Source organism: Chelonus insularis, unplaced genomic scaffold, assembly GCF_013357705.1.
Source record: "Chelonus insularis isolate UGA/USDA-ARS -01 unplaced genomic scaffold, ASM1335770v1 scaffold_277_pilon, whole genome shotgun sequence".
NCBI lineage: Eukaryota > Metazoa > Arthropoda > Insecta > Hymenoptera > Braconidae > Chelonus > Chelonus insularis.
In genome coordinates, this window is record NW_023276791.1 from 1,774,416 (window position 1) to 1,800,853 (window position 26,438).

General features: G+C 32.1%; 1 protein-coding gene across 3 annotated transcripts; it reads right to left on the reverse strand.

Moving 5' to 3' along the window:
- Positions 1-383: 383 nt before the first annotated feature.
- Positions 384-26,397, reverse strand: LOC118073313 (homeobox protein abdominal-A homolog). Of its 3 annotated transcripts, XM_035093730.1 has the most exons (4): positions 25,701-26,397; positions 24,790-25,609; positions 23,053-23,085; positions 384-1,901 (listed from the first exon to the last, which is right to left on the reverse strand). In XM_035093730.1, the coding sequence occupies exons 2-4, from the start codon at positions 25,574-25,576 to the stop codon at positions 1,492-1,494; spliced, it is 1,230 nt and encodes a 409-aa protein (XP_034949621.1). In that variant the 5' UTR covers positions 25,577-25,609; positions 25,701-26,397; the 3' UTR covers positions 384-1,491. The 3 variants fall into 3 exon arrangements, with proteins under 3 accessions (XP_034949621.1, XP_034949622.1, XP_034949620.1); XM_035093731.1 differs by having other exon boundaries at positions 384-1,883; positions 24,790-26,397; XM_035093729.1 differs by having other exon boundaries at positions 24,790-26,397.
- Between the last annotated feature and the right edge of the window lie 41 nt (positions 26,398-26,438).

Below are 26,438 nucleotides of genomic sequence, written 5' to 3' on the forward strand. Positions count from 1 at the left end.
TTGAACAAAATCAATTTTCTTAGAAACAAATCAACGCGGAAATGATTTAACAATTTTTTTTTTTAAATACAAACTAGTAAACAAAAAAATATTTTATTTTAGTACGGGCAATTTGCAAAATTATTGTACACTGAGAAAAAAATTATTTTCAAAAAAATATATATATATATTTATATATACATTTACATATATGTATCTTACTAAAAATTTCTAACAAAAATTATAAAAATGTATTTATTTTACCAAAAATTGTTTAAAAAATATATATATACATTTTCAATAAACAAAAACAAATAAATAATTGGTAAAAATTTAAACAAAAATTTCATCCAAAACGAAAGATAAACATTTTTTTAAGAATTCAAAAATAATTTTTTCTCAGTATATGGAGGGATTATTTTTACTATTCCATCGTTAAATGTTTACAATTACAGAAAAATATTCGTTTGAATCATGTCTTTCAGTAGTGGGCCTGTTTTTGTCAGATCTAAGGAGCCATCATTCTCCAACACGCGTATAAATGTGTATGTGAACTTGTATGCACTATAGACACAATAATACCAAGACGATATCGATGTCAATTCAACGGATATCAAAGAAGCGGCCCACCTTGAAAGTGGACGTTTATATACAGCCAGAGAATTTGCGCGTAATCGATACGGCCTGGCCTTCAAGAGATTCCTGCTGGTGTTCTGCTTCTTTTCTTGTCGTCTTTTCTTCTCTCATGCACACACAAGTTCCATATACAAAAAAGAAACAACACATACTCTGAATGACTGGACTGATCGTTTGGCGACCTACTATACTCTTAGATCCATACTAAGCACATTGATGCTTGTTTTATACGAAAACAACATCACACTTGAGCATATACCGGCCATTCAATTACTGTTGTGGGAGTTTTGATGCAACCAATTGCGAGCAAATTGACATTATGTATGCTGAAAGCTACTCAGATGGTAATAGAAATATTCCAGAGACATTTGGAATGGTGATGATGATGATGATGATCAGCAGAGTCCAATAAACGAGTACGGATCGAAGTGCTTGAATAAAGTACGTTTGTCCTCATGATGATGATGCTGTAAAACTTGACGGATTGGCTTGGGTTTTTTATGTACAACAGTGCAAAGAGTATATCCAGCATCAAATATCTCATGCATTGGAATATGTTTATTCTCTCTTCGACTCCTTCTCTCTCTCTTCTTTCATTTTTGTCGATTTCAGCAATACTTTTATAGATCATCGTCTTTCCTATTATTTTTTTTACGTTTTTCCTTAAAAAATACACTCTAAGAATCAGTCAGACATGGTTGCCTTCGTATATATCTGTCTCAGACAACCAGGTAAGTACGTAAGTAGTTAGGGATTGCTTTGCCTAATTTAGCGGGTAGGTTCCTTTTTTTTTCATTTACAGAATAATATTTGTTGTCTTGCACGATTGAAAAAATTAATGCTGCTTTAACTACATAATAATATAGTCGTTATCACCTATGTCGGCACCTTGCTCACTGCTTTAAGAATATCATTCTGCGTCTTATCTAATCCAGTTATTTGATGCTGTTGATGCTGAATAGCATTCTGTTGCTCCTGCATCTTGGCCTGTTTTTCCGCTTGTTGTTTCTTCATCATGTCCTGCTCTTCACGTTCCCGTCTTGCTTGTTCGTTGATCTCCTTCACCGCCCTCAGTTCCTTCTTCAATTTCATTCGTCGATTCTGAAACCATATTTTTATCTGTCGTTCTGTGAGACAAAGTGCATGTGCTATTTCTATTCGTCGTCGTCTCGTCAGGTAATGGTTAAAGTGAAATTCTTTTTCCAGTTCCAGAGTCTGAAACCGTGTGTATGTTTGTCGACCTCTGCGTCTTGGACATCCATTTGGACCTGGAAGAAAATTTTCAGCTATTACTTTTGGTCAGAAAATTGTTATGCTTAACACTAGTATTTTTTTATCTTCCTCGTTCTTCGAATGTTTACTGTTAAAACATCATAAAATGTGTTTCAAGGAAATTTTTTTGGTATTAGAAAGAAGGAGAAATTCTTCGCAGGCCTGATGCACATTTTTTCTTACCCTGATGCTCTGCACCCTTCCCATCGGTGTCACAAATTTCAACTCTCTCTCTTTCGTCAAACTTTCTCCTAAACAACAAGGTAACTTCAACAGCTTTTATTGCAGGGGTTAGAAATGCAGGACTACCCCTGATCTGTACAAAGAAAATGATAGAAAGAAAAAAGAAAGTTGTTCCCTAAAAAAGTTACCTATTATTTTCCCAGTATTTAGCAAACCCTTTTTAAAATATTCTTACAGTCCTACGCAACTTTCTCTGAGTTTTACTGAGGGATTCCGGAGTCATAAACGAATGAGTCGGTGACCACCACAGAAAGGTCTTGACTTTTTTATGATGTTTAGGTAGCTGTTGACGTGCTGCGGACTGTCATCATGTGACTCAGGTAAAAAATTTTCATGTATTTACTTTTATATGTACGAAAAATGATTGTGATAAAAACTGTGGTAATTTATTTAATGATGATTTAAAAAAATGAAATATCAAGAGAACAAAAGTTGGCGAGTTAAACATTAAGGTGAAATTAAAAAAAAGTGTACTGGTTTATTTTATTATTGTAGATGTTGAATTTTTTTGTTTTCATTTAGTTTCATCTAAAATAGTAATTTTCTTAAAAGAATAAGAACGAAAGAATAAAAAGAAAGATCCGCGCCATTTCGCTTTCGTGGCAGAGTTAACGCCCGTTTCATTCTTCTTCACTAAAACCGGTTTCTCCTCTATCTCCTCTCAGACTTCTCTCTTTCAACCAAGATGATATCACACAGTGGCGGGTAAAAAGATGAAAATACTTTCTTGCATTGTTCAAATTCTACGTAAAATAAAAAAAAAAAACATTTCATTCTAGTTCGAATTATATTAAATACCTCTATTTTTTAAAATAATTATTTTATTTTTCTCTTTATTTAATAACAGAAATGATTTTGTATGTTATGACGACTCATAGAGTTTAAATGAGGTTTTTAACACTCGTATACAAGAAAGCAACATTGTGAGCCTCATTCTCCATAAAACTGTCGAGTATGCGTCAAAGTCATATCACTGCAAACGGCTTGAATTTTTATTGCTGCTAAAAATATTAGGTACAAAGAAGTCTTTATAAAGTAAGTGTTCAGAAACTTATTATAAAGCTGTCGTTAAGCTTCAATGTAGCTATACAATGGTGATGATTGAACGTAAGTTAATAAAAAGTTTAAAATTTTTTTGTTCTACCAATAGGTCTGAATATTTATTATCATTCAACCACATTGCAGAATACTTTTTTGTCTTACATAATTAACTTTTCAATCACTTCAATAATTAAAAACAATGAAAGCTAAAATTACTGCATGAGTGTCCAGAAATAATTAAAAATAATAATTAATTGAGGATAAAAAATGATTGGTGTTTCTTTGTAGAGTCAATGAAATATTTAGAACTCATGTAAATAAATAAAAAAATAGAAAAAAAAGATGTTTATGAAGTTGATGTAATAAATGATGAAATATAATCACTTATGAGCTTCCATTTAATTGGATTATTGCATAATAAACATCATTTATGTCACGATAATTGACGTAATGCTTAAAAAAAACTAATATTTGTTATTTTCAAAATAGATATTTTTACGCAAGCGTAAATTATTTATAGACCAACACCGATTTTGTGAATGACTGAAAAATTGGAACAGCGTGTGACATACTGACTAACAGATGCAATAAAACAGTTGGAATCTATAAGGGTTCTAATCTTCACAAAAATATATGTGTCCCAAAGCAACCTAAGAATATATACAACTTTATCATAAAATCAATGACTGAGCATGTAGACGAATTTATTTACTTCCAATATAATTTTTCATGCTCTAAAAATATCACTCAAGATCTAATTATTTCCATTCTCATATTTACTATTAATTTTAAAAGAATATTATTTTCAGCTATTATTCAACTACTTTTATCTTCGATATCTCCACTTATATCGTAAGAAACTGCCTCTAGAGTTAAATGAAATGTCAATAAAAAGTGCATATCAGCTTCAATTCGAGTTGGGTGAGGTTGTTTTCTGTAGATTTTACGATTTTCTATCTATTCCATTAGCTATTAAAATCATTGGATCTACATTTTTAGAGCAGGAATAAATAACAAATGAATCTCAATCGTTCTGAGATTTTTAAATAAATATTGTCCAATCAATTTTTTATTGGTCATGAAAAGAATTATTGTTATCGAAAAATAATATGAAGAAACTTTTTTTGGAGTAAATGAATTTTAATGGAAGTAAAACAAAATGTGATGAATTATTATTTATTTAACGTCAATTTATTTGTTGTGATCATTGCTTGCTTATTTAAATATTTAAAAAATGGATATTAATTATGTTGAGACATTTTTAACATTATTCAAATTACCCCTATTTGTATGACATTAAAATCTTCTTCAACTAAACACTACCAACATCAATAAATTAACAATTCAGTCTAAACAGTTGAATGTTCAATTCAGGTTTATTATTATATGAAAAAGACCTATAAAAAAATCCAAGCTTGTGTGATATGAGGAAAAATTGTACATTCCAGGTTGCTAGCAGTAGCTTCAGCAACCATTAGTTGAGATCGTTCGACGTGCGGTCAAAAAAACGTCCGTGGAATGCGAAGTATGCCGATATTGAATTCAACATGGCCGTAGCTGGTGGTACGCAGTCCGGGAAAATGTGTACGGTGAATTGCAAAGCTAGAGATTCTCTTTCTGTCTCACTTGCTTTCCCTTTGTATATGTGTTCATACAAATCTTCAGTTGTGGGAGTGTACGAACACTAGGTGCAAAGAGGTTTTGTATAGGAAGAAAGGGGCGCCGACATGGGGTGCGCTGCCCTCGAACAGCAAGAGCTAAAGCCAAAGCAATACGGGATGGTTGTGCTGGCAAATGGTGGGTTGCACGGTAACCATGGTAACCAGAGGGGAAGCCATACTGCTGACGGCGTATCACAGGACCGTGAGGGAGGGAACAGAGCGGAAACCCTTGGCTGCATCCCTCTTGACTACCCTCCACCGTAACAGATCCCGTGAGACCAGGCCAACATGCTTTTCCGCCTCAGTAGCTTCCTTACACACACCGTATGTATGCGCTAATCATAAATAGTATTGTGTTATATGTATAGTTACGCCAGCATCTTGTCACTAAACACAAACTCTAATTAGCTTAATGCGATACTGTAGATCTTAACATGGAAAGAGATTTTTGGTGGAGCATTTAAATATGTTATTTATTTAATTATGGAGCTTGTAGCGAAATGTAAGGAGCTTTTCATGAAATTAGTTGCCATACTTATCAATTTTCCGCGTTGATTTATTCTGGGTTTTATTAAAAGCTTTAAGACTGTAATTTAATTTGAGTAATACTTGTTTGTTTTATTTATATTAATCTCTAGATGTTTAATTATTGTTTTTATTTATTGGCTTTATTAAAATTATTTTAAATATTCTTTTTTAAAAATAGAAATAGCTTTGAATCGAATAAATGATAATCATTTGTGGTAAATCAATTGATATGAAAAAAAAATTGTCAACTTTCAGAATAAACAAATTATTTACCAAGTTGTCCTTTTTTTTATCTCAGTTAAATTTTCTTTTTCTGATCGCAATCTCTTAAAAAAATATAATTCTTGTAAAACCCTGTTTACACCCGTATATTTTATTCTCCACAATTTTTTTATCTGAACGACTTGAGAATTTACAAGTTACACAAGCCAAGCTGTATTTATATGAGTATTATTGAGAACACAAGTTATTTAAAGGTGTGTGCTGGTCGTCCTCGTAAACTGTCAATGGTAACTTTGGTGGTCATTTTGTAGACCGTGTCATGTAGACTATTTAAGAACGAATAAAAAAGGATCTTTTTTTTTTGAGATCAAACAGCTGTAAGATTTATGTGAAGGCGCGGTAAAACTTCACATCTTTGGTGCAACCTACAACAAACGGGCGTGTTCATCAATGTGTACAATTTCCTTCGCCTCGTTTTACCTTTCTATGCACACAATCAAATCAAAGTATCTCGCTATCGACCAGAACCCTGACATTCTATCCAACTGCATCGTGTTTTGGTACCTTTCGGTTTCCTGACTTTTATCGAAATATCTTGGAAAAGCTCTTCAGCTGATTTCTGCTCCAGCAAATTTATTTTAGTGCATTTTTTCTTCTTTTACTGGTCTATAACGGACAACACGATCCTTTCCTTCATCTAAATTTTTTTTTAAACCATATAATCAATATTTTCCCGACATTTTGCATGTTAATATTTTTATTTAATTTTAAAAATCTTCAACTCAACGATAACACATTTGAAAAATTTTTTTTCAGGCCCCATAAATTTTCTAACGAACGAACAATTAGCTTATATAAAAGACAGTGAGTTAATATTATTACAAAGGTTTTATAAGATAAAATTAATTATTTCAAGGCAATAATTATTGTGAAACAAACAGGAATAGCCGAAAAAGGTAAAAACGAAATTTCCTACAATTTTACTAAAGATAACGTAATTATTATGAGCAGAAGAAATGGAAAAGGGAAGCTTATCAGATGTATCTCACATCAAAGGAACGATTCGATTTAATCGTGAAACATTCCAAGTACGAATTATACGTACAACGATATAATTGCCCGCAAAAAGCATAAACGTACTACAATTGCCGCTAATGAACTTGGCGACGAAGTATTTAAAGGTTTTCCTGCCGATTGCTGGGCTTAATTACTTCAAGTTAGTTGTTTCAATGCTCTTTAATTTACTTGCCATTGCTAATTTACGCGCTATTACGATATATATTTAAAATAAACCTCCAACATTTGCGGAGCATAGCATGTCACTTATCGACCCCCTTCTGTGTACTGAGTCATTGAAAATATTTTTGCTGAGTATGCCGGGTAGGTAAAAGAGAATCATGTCGAATGAAGAAACAACGTTATTGCACATAGAAGATGAAGCATCGTGAGGAAACGCCTGATATTTATGTTAAATAATTTGCGGCCACGCTTTTGCAACTGGTGATTCTCTATATGTACTCTAACTCGCGACCATGAGGTCTCTGTGAACCTGTTCGGTGACTCTCATACAGGATACTTCTTAAGGGGAAAAAATGCATTTAAATATATTGAACATATACAAAAAGATCTTACTTAGCAGCGTGTGTGGTACAGGATATAAAGTTCGAAGAATTCCTTAGGAAACCGAAGAAAATGAAGCTGTCATCATGTCGGTGGAATATCAGACCAGCTTTAATCTTTTATTCCAAACAGAGATTAACACTGTGAATGATTAGTCTGCTTTATTATCATATCCTTGCCAATTAAACTGATCAATTTACTTTTAGACAATTCATTTAATAATTGTTATACCATCTTCAGTTATATTGTAATAATGGTCAAGTGTAAAAAAGTCTGCTGTTGGATGAGACATAAAGAGAGGTGATGATGGTCTTATGGTAAACATTGTCAATTTATAACGATAATAAAGAATGTAATACGGGCATTATGACGATTTAAATAATTTTTTCCAAGCTTTTGCTATTCATTACTAATGAATTTAATGAATTTACTTAAAAAAAAATCTTATGTGCACTTAATTATTTTTTTAACCTTTTTTATACATTGAAGACTAAATTAATTAGATAAATTTTTTTTACTTAATTGTTTGAAGGAAATTAATTAATTCGTGATTCATTATTGTGATTATTTATCTAGATGGCTAAAAATTACCAACATTAATAAATAATTAACGATGCATATAAAAATTTAATGACAACAAAAACTTTATCTCTGACTAAATAAAATTTTATTGTTCACCTCATTTATAAAGAATGCACCTCTTTTTGAATTTCTTAATAGCGTCATCAACTTAAATATTGTTAAATATGATCCAAGTGATGAATTTATCGAGCTCGCAATTTTTTAAACATGTTAAAATGCTTCATGAATATTTTAAACTAGGTAACATAACTAAATCGATTGGTTTGCATAAAGATCTCAAGCAAGAATAGGACGTCTAAATTTGCGAATATAAAAATAATGTTAAAAAAAAAAGTGGATATTTATGACTGTCTCGTCAATCTTATCGCTTCCAATCATTTCTTTTTGTGCTTATTGGCCATTTCATTCTTCTATACGAGCGATACTTCGTGTCCTAAGATCGCACCACGGGTTGCAGTAGTGTGTTGTATCTCCGGCTCTTTTCCCTAGCAACTGTCTGCATTTTTCACTCAGCCTTGAGATTTTATTTGTCTGTAGCACCACGAAATTAAGCCGTTTTGAGATATTTATGAATGAATCGAATATACGTGAATAGGACTAAACAAAACATAACCAGTGTAGCATTCAATTTATTTTGTTTGTATGTCATGTCACCTTACTTTATTTTTAACTTACTCATATTTTTATTTTTTTGATTCTAGGATGAATTATTTAACTGCCTTGATCCTTTCGATATCCATTTGCCGACTTTGGGTCGTTGAAGATCCAATAAAGAAATCTTCTTTTTTATTTAATATATGAGGAACAAATTTCTTTTTTTATTTCTCTCGACCTTTTGTTAAATTCAGATGACTTCATATGACTAATTTCTCAGTTATAAAGTGGCGAAAAAAATTTAATACCATCAAGAGACATGATATTAAAAAAAATAATGATGTCCGATTAAATAAATTATAAGCACATATTGCCAATGTAATAGCGTCGAAATTGTAGCATAAAAGCGACAGAGTCCTCTCGAATTACCAATAAAACCGGACACTAATTGAGTGTGAATATTCTCATGTCATAATATTTAACATAATTACGATAATAAGAACAACGACAAAGAGTGTATTTCCCTTATAGTCAGTGAGCAATGCTTATAAAATTTGATTGGCATGAGTCATTAAATCAAATTTATATAGCACATGAAATTTTTATTGATACATAAATAACTTTAAGAAGCATTAAAATGTTTAAAACTGAAAACAAAAGCTATTTAAGATATAAAAATCACGCGTTAAGTGCATTAATAAAAAATAAAGTGGACATAGATTGAATTTATTTATATGCACTTTTATTTAATAAGCAAATAACTCTGGTTATCTAAAAATAAATGAGTGATTGAAAAATGTCTTAATTATAAATAGACTTTAATTATTGGACAAGTATCAGATAAATTGCAATTGCAAGTAGCGACTACATTCCCCTCACTGATTGTAATGAAGATAATCATGTTTACGGTGATATCCGTGCGTGAGAGCGATGTAAATTGCTACGAAAATGCCAAAGGTTTCATAAAATGTAGCTTTCATAATTCTAGCCAGCATAACTGCGTCTAATCCTCTCCAGAAATACGTACATTTTTAATCTTAGATCTTTCTTACGCTTAAAATACCTCTTTCTAACCATCACCAAGGAAATTTTTAGCTTGAATACTTTAAACATTCTTTATAAATATTTTCAACAATAATCTCAAACATTTTGTATTTTTCAGAAACCAATTATTGAACAATTTTTTTCCTAATTTCTTTATTGAAGATAAAAAATAAACAATTAGAAACTCAAGCTTAGATTCCGCAATGAATCTAAAGGGAATGATCAAAGAAAGGATTAATCAACAACACTTAAATGTTTGTTATTGGAGTTTGTTTCATAACACCCGTATACGAATTTCAAACACATCCATTTTCAAAGTAATTAATTACGATAATTATTTATCTTTGCATTACTTCAATGTGTAACATCAAAGGCCTAAACTCAACTCATACCAAAAAAATTATAAACCTCAATAAAAAAAATAAATGGTCATTTTTACTCTTTTGAAGTGTAATTTTTATTCCAAATTATGTAAATTTTACTACACATCCTGGATTACGCAATCATGAAGGTAATTTTTATCTAAACACAACATTTAAAATCATCAATACTTAGATTTGCAATAACAATTTATTCTTGATGCTTTTCAGAGTTCACACATCAGAATGATACTGAATATTGTTGACTATCAAATGCATTTGACTATTCTGTGATCGCACCTTAGCATGGACTTAAATCCTGATTGGTAAGACAGCTTATTTCAAGCTGGTAATTTACGAGGACATCTGAGAAAGGGCGTTCAGGATATATGCGTGGATAGATGACAACGGAAACACATGAGAGGTACCATATAGAGCAAGGAGAAAGCTCCATATATCGTATATGTACCAACCGTAATAAAGGATTTCGACAGAGATGAATGGCGAGAGAGGGACGGCTCTATTGTTCCCACTGGAATTTAAGCGCCGTCTATAAGGGCATGTGCCATTATATCTGTCTATCTACTACACATATACACAAGCACACATACAGAAGCACCAAAGACGTCAAGCATCGCATACATGTGCGGATTATAATTTATAGAACACAAGTACGTTGTTTATTAGGTTGATTTTTCTAAGTATATATATTTAGAGTCTAGTGGATTTTATTCTGGTAGGTTAGTTTCTGGATTGCTGAAAAAATTTATGTCATACTTTCTCTAATGATGGTAATTAATTAAATTGATACCTGATCGATAGTGTTAAGGTACCGTAACATATTAATGATCTGATAAGAAAATCATATGAATCATTGCTGATTTTTTATAAATTAAAAAAAATTTCAAATTTTTTGATTAGTCATTAATTTATGAGCGAGTTTATAGCTTAATTAGTTTTTGATTAAACTATCGATTTCTTGTTGAATTATTTATTTTCCATTCAATTGATTATTAAATGAATGTACTGGAAGAAAGGAGTATTATGATAACGTGAATAATAAAAAAGGAGAAAAATTGTTTTGACATTTCCGGGCGTTGAAAAAGTAATTGAGTAGTCGGTAGCATTTATTTAGACAAAGTGATTAAATTAATAGATTTCTAGACTCATTAAATTTATCTTGACGATCTTTGAAACTATTGGTAGCAACAATTATCCGTATTGGGCCAATAAGTTATCAGTTATATAAAGAACTAACGGACAATCACCATTCTCTTAGAATGTTCAAAATTTTACAACCACCTTAATGAAACTTAGAGGTATAATTAATGGAAATTTAAGTAATTGCCGCTGCATTTATCTAGCAGTTAGTATTTTCTAATGGTACGATAATAAACCTACGAAAATGGTGTGCTTGAATATAAAGATAAAAGTAAATACATGAGCATGCATAAGTGAAGATGTAAAAATATAAGTTGGGAATAAAATAATTTCATAATTGTCGGAAAGAATGTAAGCGTAAAGAATGTTCAACATGCTAGAGAGAAACTAGAACAGTCATAAGATCATTTGAGTGGAAATAACTGGTTATGATTGTTAAAAGACTCCGTGGCAATTTATATGACAGTTACATTGTCCACTTAGCATTGAGTAAACTGAATATTGCATCTAGTTGGTAAGGAAAAAGTGGCCAATATGAGATTGGATATAACGGAAGAAAAGAACTGTTACAATAACTCTACGGCGTAAGTAACAAATATATTGAGAGAAGGGTCTTTGTAACAATTGGTAGTAGAAGGCGCCAGATCAGTTCATAAAGTTTTTATTGTCGACATATACATACATATATCTTAGGCCGGTGTTCAAGCCCATCAAGGTATCATACCCACCACGTTGTGCCACAGCCACATCGTGTCTTGTAAGCTGGAGTCAGCTAGCGTGACTTCGAAAATAAACTACTCGGCGCGGCGCCAAGCACCCGAAATAAACGTAATCTTGTCAGTAAAGGGGCCAATTTTATCGGATTAAATTTTAATTCAAGAACAAAGGATGACATATTGAAATGACGCTGGCAAACATCAGTTTGCGAGCTACTGAGCTACGGTGTCTTGAAAGAGAAAAAGACAGATTATTTCCCCTTTTGCAAAACAATTTCGTGCACGGAACCATCATGCCACTATGGGTGACTAGTAGACGACGTGCTTGCCATCCTTATTTACTCCGCCCTTCCTTAACTGCACTCCCTCAAAAGCCATTTCGCGAAACCCCGAGGCTCTAATTACAGGCCTGTGCGCCAACCTACTCGTATTTCTATCGTTCTCTCGCGCCCTCGTTACATGCAAATGCCACCACGTCGCTCTTTCCACCAATAAAAAGCAGTCCGCACAACAAAATTAAGAATACCATGGTCATGAAAGTTATATATTGGAATCTAGCCAGTGGCAAACTAGTTATTCTCATAATATATGCGTCTTGAATGACCAGAAAAATCGCCAATTCCTTGCATTTTTTAGCTAGCTTGGGTATTTATAGATGAAATAGTAGTCTATAAAATTTTCGATTAAAATTAACTCGTGAAATGAGGTTTATAGCAGTTTATTATTATGATTGAATAGTGTCAGTCATCGGCTATTATTTATATCATCTCTAAAAAATGTAGGAGACAATTATTTGCCAGCTTTTCAACACTTTGTTCGGTCATTTGACCTTTTTAAGACTTAATTCGCCACAACTTGGGTCAATAATTGGTTCGATTGACACAAAATAACAATACTCTAAAATAGGAACATAATAGACATTTCAATCTGTTGATCTTTGATCCGATAGTACTCAACTTTGATAGAGAGATAACAATGAAATTATGGGAAAAATCAAGATCAATTGGAGGAATGAATAAATCTTGATAAATAATTTTTTCATTTAACTATTAATAAGATATGATGTGTTGTTCACATCACTTGAATCAATTTAATGAGCTTGAATGAAAGATAATTTTCTTTGTAGAAAACCGACAATGGTTTCCATAATAATTAAAAAGCTTGAGTTATTCATTGTTTTATTCTTTGAATAATAATAATGATTTTTTTATCAATAAATTTTTTTTACATATAATAAATAAATGTAATAAATTATTTAAATATAAAGTAAAAGCTTATAGAAATTCCTACTAGTATATTATTTTTATCTTAATGATTTTATTATTAGTCTGCATGAATTTAAATAGTAATCCAATAAAATTTAAAAGAAAAAAAAATGTTGTTTAACAAAACAAAATGCTATTCGAGTGAGATATTATTTCATTTTTTAAATCATTCATTTTAAAAATTTCTTTTAGCTGTTTTTATTTTAACAAATTGATTGTTTCAAAAAAAAAATATCCCCTCATTTCCATAAAAAATCTAAAAACACTTAACGTATGTTATTTCCATAATGCACTTAACGTTGATCGTCCTTGCTCTGATTTAACTTGATTAAATGCTGCAGCAAATTGATTTATAGGAGCAACTATTTTGTATCACTTTAATGGAGAAAGTAGTGCAAAACTGAAAGGTAAGTGGCGAGACTAGCATAATGTTTAATCAAAGAACATTGTGGCTTTACGATATTAGTTGAGAAGACTTCTCTACACATCCTGCAACCCTCTCAACATATCACCCCTTCATGATACTCGGTAGTTTCTTGTTTCTGGGGTGAACAGATCAGTGTTCAGGCAGAAAGTCCTAACACAATTATTGGGTTCTTTCATGGTGCCTGTATTCAACATTTTTCGGATTCACTTCTGTGTACATGTTTGTCTTTCTCGATGCTCATCTCCTATATCCTACACCCTTCATTGACCCAGCTGAAGGCAAAGATCTCCCTCTAAGATCCTACATATTGGCTGAGCCATTACTGCTCCATCAAAGTGTCACCACCAAAGTGTCTTTATATCCTCCAGTAACGATCAAAAATATTACGCAGTCGTTCTATACGGAAAAAAATGAACAGAAATAGTCGTGGTATGTTTGTAAATTTTACGCTGCTTTCCACAATGAGATGTCGAGCCTTTTACGATGTGTAGAGAAGATGTTTTTTATTACAGGAAATATCAAATGTGAAAATTATTTTAACGTGATGATAACTTCAATTACTATTAACTCTATAAATCTGTAAAAAGCTCATAATATTTTTTTTTTACTATTGTATCTGTTGAAACAAATCTTAAATTAAATTAATATTCATTGAATAACATTTTTATGCTTTGAAGATTTTCAATTCTTTTAACTTGATTGTGAAAAAATTTGTACTTTACATGAAATGAGGCAGAATGTCTGTCTTGTAAAACTCTAATGAAGGAGAAGTGAAAGAAGAGAGATATGAATATTCAGGAAATATAACAGATCTTTACAAGAGTCTCATAAATCTACTAATAAAAGATTATAGAGTTAATACTACCCTCTTGACTTGGATAGACTTAAGACTAGTTTCTCTGCTTCACTGACTCGTTTTGTCTTTAAATTTTCCACACCATCGGGAATTTTCCACCGATCGTTCCAACTTTACGCTGAGTTCCTTACTGATAGTATGGCTTCACAGCTGAATGTTTCATTCTAGTTTAATCTCAAGTTTTCTTCATACAAATCTCAAATTTTCTCGTCAATTAGATGTATCTCAAACTCTAACATTTTGTTCATCTGTTCTGACCAAAGTACAGTTCATAAAAATTATGAAAAATTATTTTGGAAATTTTTTATGGCTGTTAAAATACTTTTCTATTTACATTTAAACATTTTCTAGATAATCAGAAGACTAAGGATGTTATTTTTTTTTTTTAAACCAATTTCCAGCATTTTTATTTTAATTATGAACATCATTATTGATCAACAGCGTTGTTAAAAATTGGAGTAAAATTTTGAAGTATATTTTTTTAAAATTAAAATTTTAAAAAAGATTAGACAACTGCATTTAAGATGTTTAATGCTTAGTTACGACTGTTCTTTCAGCATAACAATTTAAAAAATCAAACTAAAAATATCGAAGACATTTTCCAAGAGAGTCTTTCCTGCTGTGGTTCAGCCGAAGCCACACCGACAGAATTTCCCGCGCATGCGTTTAAAGCTTTTGTTAGTAACGATTCCTCCCTCACTTAAACCTGTCTCCCTTCTGCTTCTGTGTACCAGCCACTACCTCACACCCCCGATTTTCCAGTAGACTGTCGGATGCTTATACACACAGTCAAACTGCAATATAATTCTTTGTACGTGTATAAAGCCCATGGAAAAGCTCCAGTAACCAAAACTGGTTCTACAGCCAATTTATTCCTTGACGTACAATATGGCTGAACGAAATCGAATTACATTCTGATACGATTTGATATTTAGTCTGATATTTCAAAGCTCAACATAAAACTATTGATGCTCAACCATGGTGGACTGGTGGTTACATCCAAGCGCATTCAGCCAAGCGTAAATAGCTCAAATTCAACGAGTTGTCTCGATGTTTTGAAATAGCGAGCATATAAAAACAAATTTATTGGGATATTAGTTTCCATGAATATTCATAGCTTACGCATATATATATGAATATGGGTATGTATGGGAATGGGTGTAAGTTACTCAATATAAAAGCTCAGGAAATAGAACCTCAGTTTTTACCATGAGATAAAACAATGATAAGCTATTCCACAAGTACATTCCAACTATAAAAAGACATTCTGCACTGCTTTTCATAATTTTCCATGTACTATCTCGATATTTCAATGAATGAATTCATTATTTTATCATTACAAATGACTTTTAATTTGTTTAAAAGTTCAAGTAAAGAAGATAATAGAATTAATTTACAAAAATGTTGATGAATCAGTTGATAAGCTAACAGTGAGCATTACAAGAAAATTAGAATGTTCATTTTTTTGTTGTTGTTGTGAAAAAAATTTGCGTTATTGAGGTCTTTTTTTCTTTTTTTAATTAAAATATTGTAATTTAATTACACCAAAAAAAAAAAAAAATAATAAAAATAAAATTGAGGTTGGATTCATAGATACTATTTAAAAGAAGTAAATAATTTTCTACTGAAATCAGTAATAGAGTAAATTAATGACAGATAATTTTCTAGTAAAAAAAAACTCAACTAACTGTTTAGATAGGCATCAAGTAATATTTAATCAATCAAAAAAATGAAATTCCTTTTTTTGAAAATAAATTCTTGATGACTGTAAACGAGTTTTCTCAATATTCCCACCGCAATTATTAATTTTGATTCCAAGATATTACCAAAAAAAAGTCCTGTTATCAGATATTCCTAATAAATTTTTACAGCACCTTGACCTTTCACACTTCTAAAACAAACTTTCATTTTTCTGGTATTTCTACAAAATTTTAGCGCCATATATGTGAAACTTCCTGTTTCAGTTAACGACCGGTCGAGCAACATCGTGGGAGCAATAAGGCTCAGGAATTGTCGTACCACAGCTATACAGTGAGTTGGAGAATTTCACCTACGATCACGTACAGATAAGAAAGGAGAACCAGTGTGCACGTTCAAAAGTACTTCCGATATATTCCATGAGACACGGATGAGCCTATTAATGGGCCTCATCTCTCGTCATCGTCTTCCACCCTGACGAGACTGTTAACAAACATTAACACTGCCATTTTGCGGCTGTTCCAGACACACTCATTGTGGTGACCTAGTACAGCTCAAGGGCAGACTGAAAGAATCGAGAGAGTAAGAGATAAAGAAAACAATCTGTGAGCGAGCATGATACAACTGAGTAAGACAAAAAACACTAGTATGATATGAGGGAAAGAAAGAAGACGAGTAAAACGAGATGGTCTCATTTGGTATTGGCTATATCACCAGCGTAGATTACACGAGAACCCAAGGGACAAAAAGTCATCCCCCACCTCAACAACGACAGTCTCCTTCTCATCTCCCACAACTAAAGGTCTATATCGCGCACCGTCAAACCTGCCTGAATTGCTCGTCGTCGTGTTATGCAAACGGGCACATTTGTTACGATAGTGGCCACAAGGGACTCATACTCCACTACAGCATCATGGCGCTATCCTGGTGCGAGTAAAACATACCCATAGACCATAGCATGTAGGACACAGGAATTCTGCAAGCATGGCTACACATCAAAACCTCCCCTTTCGCGACAGACTTAAGTTTATTTGGCCAGCAAACACACTTGGAGGGTGTGTGTTTGGATGTCTGGAGTCTTCTCAACTATTATATTAGACGTCGTCGTTGTCCTTTCGTCACCCTTACCAACCTCAATGTTCTTATCTTGCCCTAAAATTTTTCAACATGACATCTCTCTCTACTGATGCCAATATGTATACACATTGTCTCATACTTTTTTAAGCTTTTACCGCTGATGTCTTTAGAAAAGAAAATTACACAGCTTATTTCACTGCTGAGAAAATTACTTGGAAAATTGAATTCGATAAAGCTGTGATTTTGACTCTTTTTGTTGTACGTTCTCCATCGAAAAGGAGCTTTTATCTGACATTGCATGGAGCGATCATTTAATAGACTGCTTCATGTGTACCAATGAGCTGAACGCCTCGATGAGAACGACCTTTTTGTTCATTTAGAGATATGTATTCTCTCTTCTCATCGGTTGTTGACATGCTCTGGAGATAAGAGTGAACTATTTGAAAAATATCCGCCATTGGATTGCTGGGGATTAAATTAGTCATACACCAGAGCTCTTTGGACTGAGATGATCTTGACATTATTATTTTTTAAAGTCATTTATCACAATCATACGAGATGAATGAACGAACTTACTAATTAATCTAGGATTTTTGTTTACATGAATTTTATATGGCTTATCAGTAGACTAGTGTCGTGATAAAAGTTTCGACAATTGTATAAATATTTTTCTCTACTGTGATAACGTGCAGACGAACTTTATCACGAAACAGAATAGTCATTATCGTAACAGATAAAAATTAGATTGTTTATTAATGCAATAATGACATTTACTGTCTGTAATCGACATTTTTTTAACAGTTTAAAAACATTATAGATTACAATGTTTGAATGATTCATTGGAATCAGCAGGGTATTGAGTGTTGATTGGTAATAATAAATCTTTATTAATCATTTTATAGTCTAAATTAATGGATAGATTGAACAAATAAGTGTCCGAAAAATTATTTTCAATTGTAATTATTTTTTTAATGTTAAATAAATGTGAAATTATTTTATCAAACGGTGAATGACCAGATACTTGGAAGCCTCTTGGCATGAAAGCTATCTCATGTTGATAATTAAAATGATTAAAAATATGATTGTAATTAATTTTAATTTTTATTAATTGTTATGTAACTATAAAGACTGCGTTGGAGAAATATAAAGGGATTTGATGGTTCCAGTTGAGGAATATTACATGAAAACTCATTAAACTTTATCTACTGAGTTAATTAGATGAAATTAATTGTTTGTCAGTTTTCCTATGTGGATTTAAAAAATTTTAAATACATTTTGTTTTCTTTTTTTCATTTTTATTAGATCTTAGACACATATTAGGATATTCATTGAACGATTTCCGGTGATGTTTATTGTCTAATTAAATTCTCTATGCACACTTCAAGTTATAAATGTGATCGTTGATATGATTATTATCATCAATGATTGCATTAATAAATTTTTATTAGAGATATAAATAATGTTTTATTGTTATTTAATATTATAACTACTGAAACATTGCATTTTAAATTTATTAACTCTAGAATGAATAGTTTGATGTATATAAAATAGGAAAAAAGTTTTAAGAAATATTTTAAAAAATATATTAGGATATTTTTTTCGTTTAAAATTTTTTTTTCAGAGCTTTCAAAAATCCTAGAGAATGCAGAAGCATTGGTTGACTTCTAACTTCCTTGGAAAGGATACTTTCGAAGCCTTTACTTTCACCTGATTGAAGCGTGAAGATTGACTTTGATTTACAAACTGTCCTAAAAAGTAGAAATTTTTCGTTTTTTAAAGAGCTGTATTTTTTGTCCTTTCAGTTTTTTAGCTCGGAATCAGGTACTTTTTTATTACCCTGTCCGTTAAATGGCATATCTGTACTCATAGTCAACAAAGGGTGCGGTGAAAGTTATATGATGGGTCGAAAAAAAAGGCAAACGAAGAAACCGGAAAAGAGATGCGAGGGTTGTTCGTCACAGGAAAAGAAGAAAGTAAATGGGTTGTATCTGTAAATCTTCATAATGTTTTCGTTTTCTCAATGATTTTTTAACTGAACATATTTCTTTCCAAAACAAAATTCCCATACATTTAAAGCATAAAATATCAATTGGTTCACATGTTGATGCTTTAGCATTTTTCTTCAATAATTTTTTCCCCAAGTTTTTTTTTACTCAAGTTTAAATATTGCTTTAAAAAAAGGAAAAAACAAAAAATAATTATTTAAACTCATGTAAATGATTTAAATTAACTTCTAAGAATAATGTTTGTAAAGAGGAAGTCATTGAATCTATTAAAGTAATGTTTCTAAGTATAAATTGATAAATAAGCGCAGCATTATATATTCTAAATGCGCAAGGAATGTTCAGCATAAGCTCGAGCCAACTATTTAAGGCATGAAAAGAAGCAATGGATAGCATATAAAGATCCCATCATCCAAGAGACAAATAAGAAAAAGGAGAAAAAAAAACATGTGGAGAAGAAGAAGTTGAATGGAAAATAAACGACGATAGTCCAGACCAAATGGTCAAGAATGAGTGTGTAAAATTTTGACGAACGCCCAAGAAAACAGGGGAATCGACAGGTCCGCTACATCTCGGTTTGGTATGATAGTCCTGGCACGCGACAACGGGGTACACTGTGGCGGCGCGTATATGACCATAAAATAAACGTTTAGGGTAGCACACGGGCGGCGGTAACCTGGCGGCACATAAACACTTATATAACGGCAATTAAACTGCTTTTAAGACCCATAAAATTGCAGTTTCAATAATCTCTGTGACAACACGATTCCGACCTGACCACCTTTTTGACCTCGTCTTCTTTTTCATCGAATACTAAGGATGGAATCTATTATAAAAGTCATATATTATTTTTTTGTCGCAGACTCCAAACTGACAACATCAGTCCAGCATCACTGTGAACTCGTTTGCATTAGAAATGTTATGATAATAGAGGAAATGCATTTATGGAGCAAGTAAAAATAACTGTAGGAAACTGACGACAAATGGAGTAGAATTATTCATTTCTTAGCTTTAAAACCAAGAAATTATTGGATACACAGAATTTTCCTCTTCAAAAAGTATTAAAAATTTAATATTACGAATTATTATTAAGATTACAACTTTTTTGGAGTAGAATGAGCTAAAATTTTTAGAGTCTGATTGGTTGAATTTTTTTCTACTTAATTTGAATATTTGTTATTTTTATTATAGATTGTAATAAATAATTATTTAATATTAAAATTTAATAATCAATCATCTATGCATTTATCTGACACTTTAAATCATTTGAAAGCAAAAAAAAATTGAAAAATAAAAATCATCTAATTTTTTTTTGATTCTTCGATTCATCTTCATTCCAAATTTATGATATTTTCTAAAATTAATTAAAAATCAATGATCTTCTTCATCCACATCATCATTTTTTAATCTTCCAACAAGTCTACTTCAATATTTCTTAATTCCCTCCATTCAATTTTTACTACAAAAAAAGCATAAAACCCACACCAGTCACTTCTTTCCCATCTGAACGTGTGAGATATAAACAATCCTGGCCTCTATGGTCGTAATAATCAGCAATATAAAGAAATATACGGCAAGGATCGTTGATTGGTTCCAGACGCTGGTGAGTGAGATGGCCCTTTGAACTATCAAGTGGTAAAGAAGAAAAATGGAGGACGAAGTAGAGGAGGCAGTGAGTAGGGTTGGAAGACAGAGTGGTATTGTAGAATTAGGGGCAAAGAAGGAACGAACAGGATAAAATGGGATAATGTATAGAATGTCAGTGGAGGACGCGTAGAGCCATCATCGAATGCTAATGAGGGGATGGTTCGTTCAGAGGCGGAGTATTTGGCTGTGCACTGAGCATCGGCGTTGGATCAGTCTGATTATAAATTATGCATTATCTCTTTGTTTCTAGCCCACGTACGCCGACAAAAATCTGAATAAACACTTCTGCCTCTGACGTTATATTCAACATCACTTCATCGTCATCCTTTTGCTCTTTAGTTGATCTTATTTCCGAGTATTTATTGTGCATGTTCCTAATATTATACTCAAGTCAAGAGTGATCTATAGTTTGTACGTGTTGGAAACATTCAAATGCACGCAAGATTAGATAAATTTTCGTTGTAGTGGACCAATCTCAGTTCACAGTGGGAATAGCAAAATACATTATTCATCCAATTTAATATGATAATGTGTGCAAGTTTTATGTTTTTAGGCTATATAGTATTGTATCATCCGGTTTTTATAGCTTTGAAGAAGATATCCTTTGGATTAGCTGAGGCTTTCCTTCATATACTTTTTGCAAAAATAATGCAACCGAGGAAGAAAATATATTCCAAGCCTTTCTCGAATCACACAAGTCTTGACGAAATTCCAGACGTGCTGTGATTGTAGACGAAGAAAATCAGGAATAAAGATAAAGACAGACAGTACACCAAAAAGAAGATATTCTATTTCTCACCAACAAAAAATAATAAATTTAAAAATCAAAATGAATAAAAAAAGAATATTGTATATGATTTAAAACAGTAGGGAGTAAATGTAGAACAGTTTACATTAGAATATTTTAGATTATGATAAAAATAATGAATGTAAAAAAAAAAATATATAGTTTAGAAATATTCGCATGTAAACCAAATAAATGATTATTCTAATCACCTGATTCTTTTCGTATATATTTCATGCTAATTAATATGATGAGTTTTAAATGTATTTATACTTTTAATTAACAACTTGAGTGTGTTAGAAATTCATGAATGTAGTTTCGAATAATTTTGAACATCGATTAATGTTAAGAATTGTTCTAAGTCAAAGAAAAAAAAATGTATTAGAGTAAATGGCATTCGAATCAAGTCATAAAATCGTTAAGACTGTTAAATCTTTATAGATCTAGTGAAACTATATAGAATGGTTTACAAGAATCAGGTGTTGTCTACGACATGATCATCTAGACTCCATAAAAACGTAAATTCCCAAAAAGTAATGATTATATGAGCTCTAACACTATCTTACAACTATTTTCATTCTTACTACCGAGTTTATACATTAGAAAAATAGTCATAAACGCAGTTAAAAACTGGATATCTTCTATTTTATGTTTTTTTAAATACCTAATAGTTTTGATAACAAGATTAGAATAAAGATACTCATCATTATGAGCTATTTGATAATTAAATGATTTGTTTTATAACATTTAATGGCAAGAAAACACGTGATTTTCGTTAACTGAGTTATTAAATAATTTTTTTAAAAATGATTCATAATTAATGTCCATGCTGTAGATGTAAATTTACACCAGGAGTATATTTTCCTTGCGTGCGTTTGTGATATTAAAAAAGGACTTGTTCATAAACATGGTTAATAATGATCCATTGCGTGCTAGTTTTACTATTTCCGCGAAAAAGAAATATTATTTTTTTCCACAGTCACATGTGACAGTTTCAAGCCTGTACTTTGGGACACTTAGAGCATATTTGGAGAATATAAACTCCTAAAAAAGATAAACTTTTTATTTTTTTCTATATTAAAGTTATTGAAGATACCAATCTTGGAATGAAAAATATACACTGACTATTTATGCTTTTTTAACAGAGTACCTTTTAACCTTCTTAGCTTTTAGAGGTCAGTGATAATTTTTTTCTTTTTACATAAGTTGTTCATTCTCATTTACATATTACCGTTAATTATACCAATAATTTAAAAATTAAATTGTGTTAAATAATCAATAGGAAATAGTTGTTACATTGTGTTTGATATGATGTACTAGACTATAGTAGACTCTCCATGATCATGAGCTATCATTCAGGAATGTAACTAATATATTCTTGAAGTTTAAATGGAGCTTGAGAAACGAAATATGGTCGCCATATGTGCTTCGACCTCTTTTCATGAATTTCCCTTTTTTTCCTTATATATTTGGCAGTGATAACATACAACTTTTCAGCCATTTTGTTATTATTAATATTTTTCTTTAATTAACAGGTTTAAATATGGAATTTTTTAAAAATAATTCAACCAGAAATCCATGAATTAAATAATTTTTCATTCGAAGAACGAGGAAAGAGAATGAACGGTGTTACTCACCACATACGACTCGGTCGAACGGGCTCATCCAGTCTGTAATAAATAAATTTTTTATTCGTTTAATAATTAATAATAAATTACATATTATTTTTATTGTAACTTAACTATTTTAGGGATACATTAGAGGAATTATTGAACGTGATTAAAAAGAGATATTTTACACAATAAGTAGACTGCGATAAAAGAAAATAATTTGCATTCAATTTTCACGCTTTTTAGTAAAAAATAATAAGCAGAAATAAGTTAATACATGCCGATCGATATTAATAATGCATAATTATAAACATGAGAGACCTGAAAACTATGTTAACTGACTCAAGTTAAACAGATAAAAATTTTAATGCGTTCACTAACAATATTATTTAAATTATATTTTATTAAAAATTAAAAAACTTATCAAACTATTCTAATAAAATGTTAATTATAATTTTTATGATCCTAAATTATTTTTTTTAATTCTCAAAAACAAATAAAATTTCTAATTATTATTTTTTTTGAAGATAAATTTTTAAGTAGACGTACAAAAATTAAATTAAATTTAATCTTGAATTGTTAATTAAAAATTCGATAATTAGATAATTCAATATTGTCCTTGTAAACTGTTAAACTATTTACAATTTTCTAATGACTGTAGTAAGTTAATATGTAATTGCAATAAATGTTGATAACGATTATTGAACAATAATATTCGTTCTGTGATGAGAAAGTGGTCTTAATTACTCAGTTATTGCATCCAGAAATCATTAAAACTAAATAAAAAGATGTAATCTATAATTGCTCGACTTAAACATTTATGAGTACTATATGTACTAGTATAGTTATATTCATGATAGTATGTGTATTTTATTACTTTACGCTCGGTCACTTGAATTGAGTCAAATTAATCTTCAATTCAAATAAAAACTAAATGGAAGGAATGTATTGCATGCAAAGAAAATACATAAGTACTGGAATGGGCATGCAAACGAGACTTGTTCTCAATATTTCATGTGAAACTAAAAAGTCGTAAAAAATAAATTGCTAGAAATTAATGGATTCTACTGAAGATGATGCTTTTTATGTACTTCAATCTTAAGAATTATTTCAAAAGAAATAAAACTGAACAAAAATACCTAATTTACTCTATTTTGATTATAATAACAAACGATTATATTTTTAATCATCTTATTTTTGATCATCAAATAATCCAACAGTAAAAATAAATATTGGTCTTGATGTTGCATTAATAAAAACATACGAAGCTTGTATTTGATCATGAGCCATATTATAATAATTAATAGAACAGCCATTAAAAGTGAATCCAGGAGCTATTAAAATAGAAAGTAGTTAAAAAATGTAAATGATTGATGTTGAAATTTTATAACAATTAAATTTATCATCTAAATTGTCGTTTAGACTAATTCAGAGTTCAACAGTCTTCATTCGAGGGAGACTTGCGTAGAGAGCTTGCGTTAAAGTTGCGACGGCCGACGGTAGGTCGAGTTCAATTCCTTTTCAATTACAAACAATAATCAAAGATATTGAATGAATGTTAATTGCCCATCAATTCACGAACAGAATGATAATGATTTGCGATGTTGGTGTCCATTCATAGATAAACTGTTATATTATTCCATTAATCATACACACAAGGCGCCAGTATAGAGAGTAAAAATATTTCATGCAAGATCAGCATAAATATTTATTATTCACATGCTTAAATATTAAATAATCTAGGAATATTCGAAGAAGACTCACCGGTGATGGACATCCAGGGATATCGAGGTATGTCTGGTATTCCAGGTTGTCCAGCGGTAGGCTGCTGGCAAGAGGTAAGTGGATCAACGACGGAAGCAGCAGCTGCTTGATGGTAGAATTGAGCTGCAGCAGCCATAGATGCTGAAGCAGCAGATACTGCCGATGGAGCAGGTGCTGATGAGACAAGGCCACTGGAAGTTGCACCGTTTTGATGATGATGACTCAAATTGTAATTGACTATGGGATCAGTAGAGCTAGGAGCATTTCCAGTGAGGCTTGCTGTGTACCGGCAAGATTTGTCACTATTGGCAGCATCAACTGCTGCGGCTGCTGCCAAAGCAGCGGTGGAAGCTGATCCAAATCCTGGTACCATTGATGACGTTGCTCCAAAAGCAGCAGCAGCAACTGCTTGCTGTTGTTGATGGTGATGATGTGCCGCCGCGGCGGATACGTAAGGGTACATGCTGGAAGCTGTTCTCGCCGCCGGTGATGTTGATGCAGAACTTCCTGAGTGCTGTGGACTAGAGCCCGTAGGTGATGGCGAACTGTGTTGAGCGTAATTGACAGCTGCTGCGGCTACAGCCGCTGCCGAAAGGCTTGATTCGAGAGAGGCGGTTGATGAACCGCCTGAACAGCTTTGAATTGAACTTGGATTACTTGCGAACAACTGTTGATGATGAAATTGTTGGTGATACTTAGGTAGCATACTATCAATTATAAACTTGGAACTCATCGCTGCGTAAGCGATTCCTGTACCGAAGGGGCAGTCAACATCTGCCCTGGACATTCTCCAACTCCGTCATCTTTCACACCTTTCACTCTGTGCTTTTCAATGATTAAATCAACAGCCAGAATGTAGGTAGATTGCTTTTAAATAAGAGAAAACAAGTGATAGTAAATAGAGAGCTTACATGCACTTCTTCACATTGACAATACGTCTCCACGCGGTCGTTGGCAATCCCCCTCCTCCCAATGTATATACCTCTTACCCTCCTCTTGTTCCAACTCTGTTTATCGGTACTTTATCTTCACTTTTATTACCACTCATGCAACAGGGCACATTACACTATGCCAAAATAATAAAGATTCATAAAGACAAAATTGTTAATTGGTTCATTCTAATGATATTCCCATGATATACCTAGAAACAGAGACAGATAGAAAGATAGAGAGACTAGAAACACACCCTGTTTCTTTCTTTAAACACCCCTAAATATGTTTTTGAATTATTTTCCAACCCGTCAGTCACCACTCACAGTTCTGATCACTTATAAACAATACGTTCTGAAACACTTGTATGAAATAATTGACAACAAATGTTGAATGCACAGCAATGTCAGCAATGAAAGGCTCCGTCCACAGCTGTTGATGAGCACCCGCGAAAATTGAGCTGCAGGGCGCGGGAGAACGGGTGATCGCGGCCTGTCAGGTGTTAGAAGCCGTTTCTTGCGTACTTCTCGGATAGTCGACGAATCCTTTATGGGCCATGCATGAAGGTACTATAGCCCCCTATCCTGAACGCCGCGTACTACACCACGGCCAGCTAAATGTAACCCCTTACAATAATGGCGCCGCTTGTCTCTTGCACCCCCTCTCCATGAAACAGCACAGCTGGTAAACAGAGCGAACCAATCGACGCACGACCTTAC

Excerpts from the sequence above, each read along its gene's own strand:
- LOC118073313 (XM_035093730.1), bottom strand. The coding sequence starts at position 25,576 with ATGTCCAGGGCAGATGTTGACTGCCCCTTCGGTACAGGAATCGCTTAC. Across the intron at positions 23,086-24,789 it reads TCCCTGGATGTCCATCACCG|ACTGGATGAGCCCGTTCGAC; the intron begins GTGAGTCTTCTT and ends TATTTATTACAG. Across the intron at positions 1,902-23,052 it reads GTTCGACCGAGTCGTATGTG|CTGAAAATTTTCTTCCAGGT; the intron begins GTGAGTAACACC and ends CAAAAGTAATAG.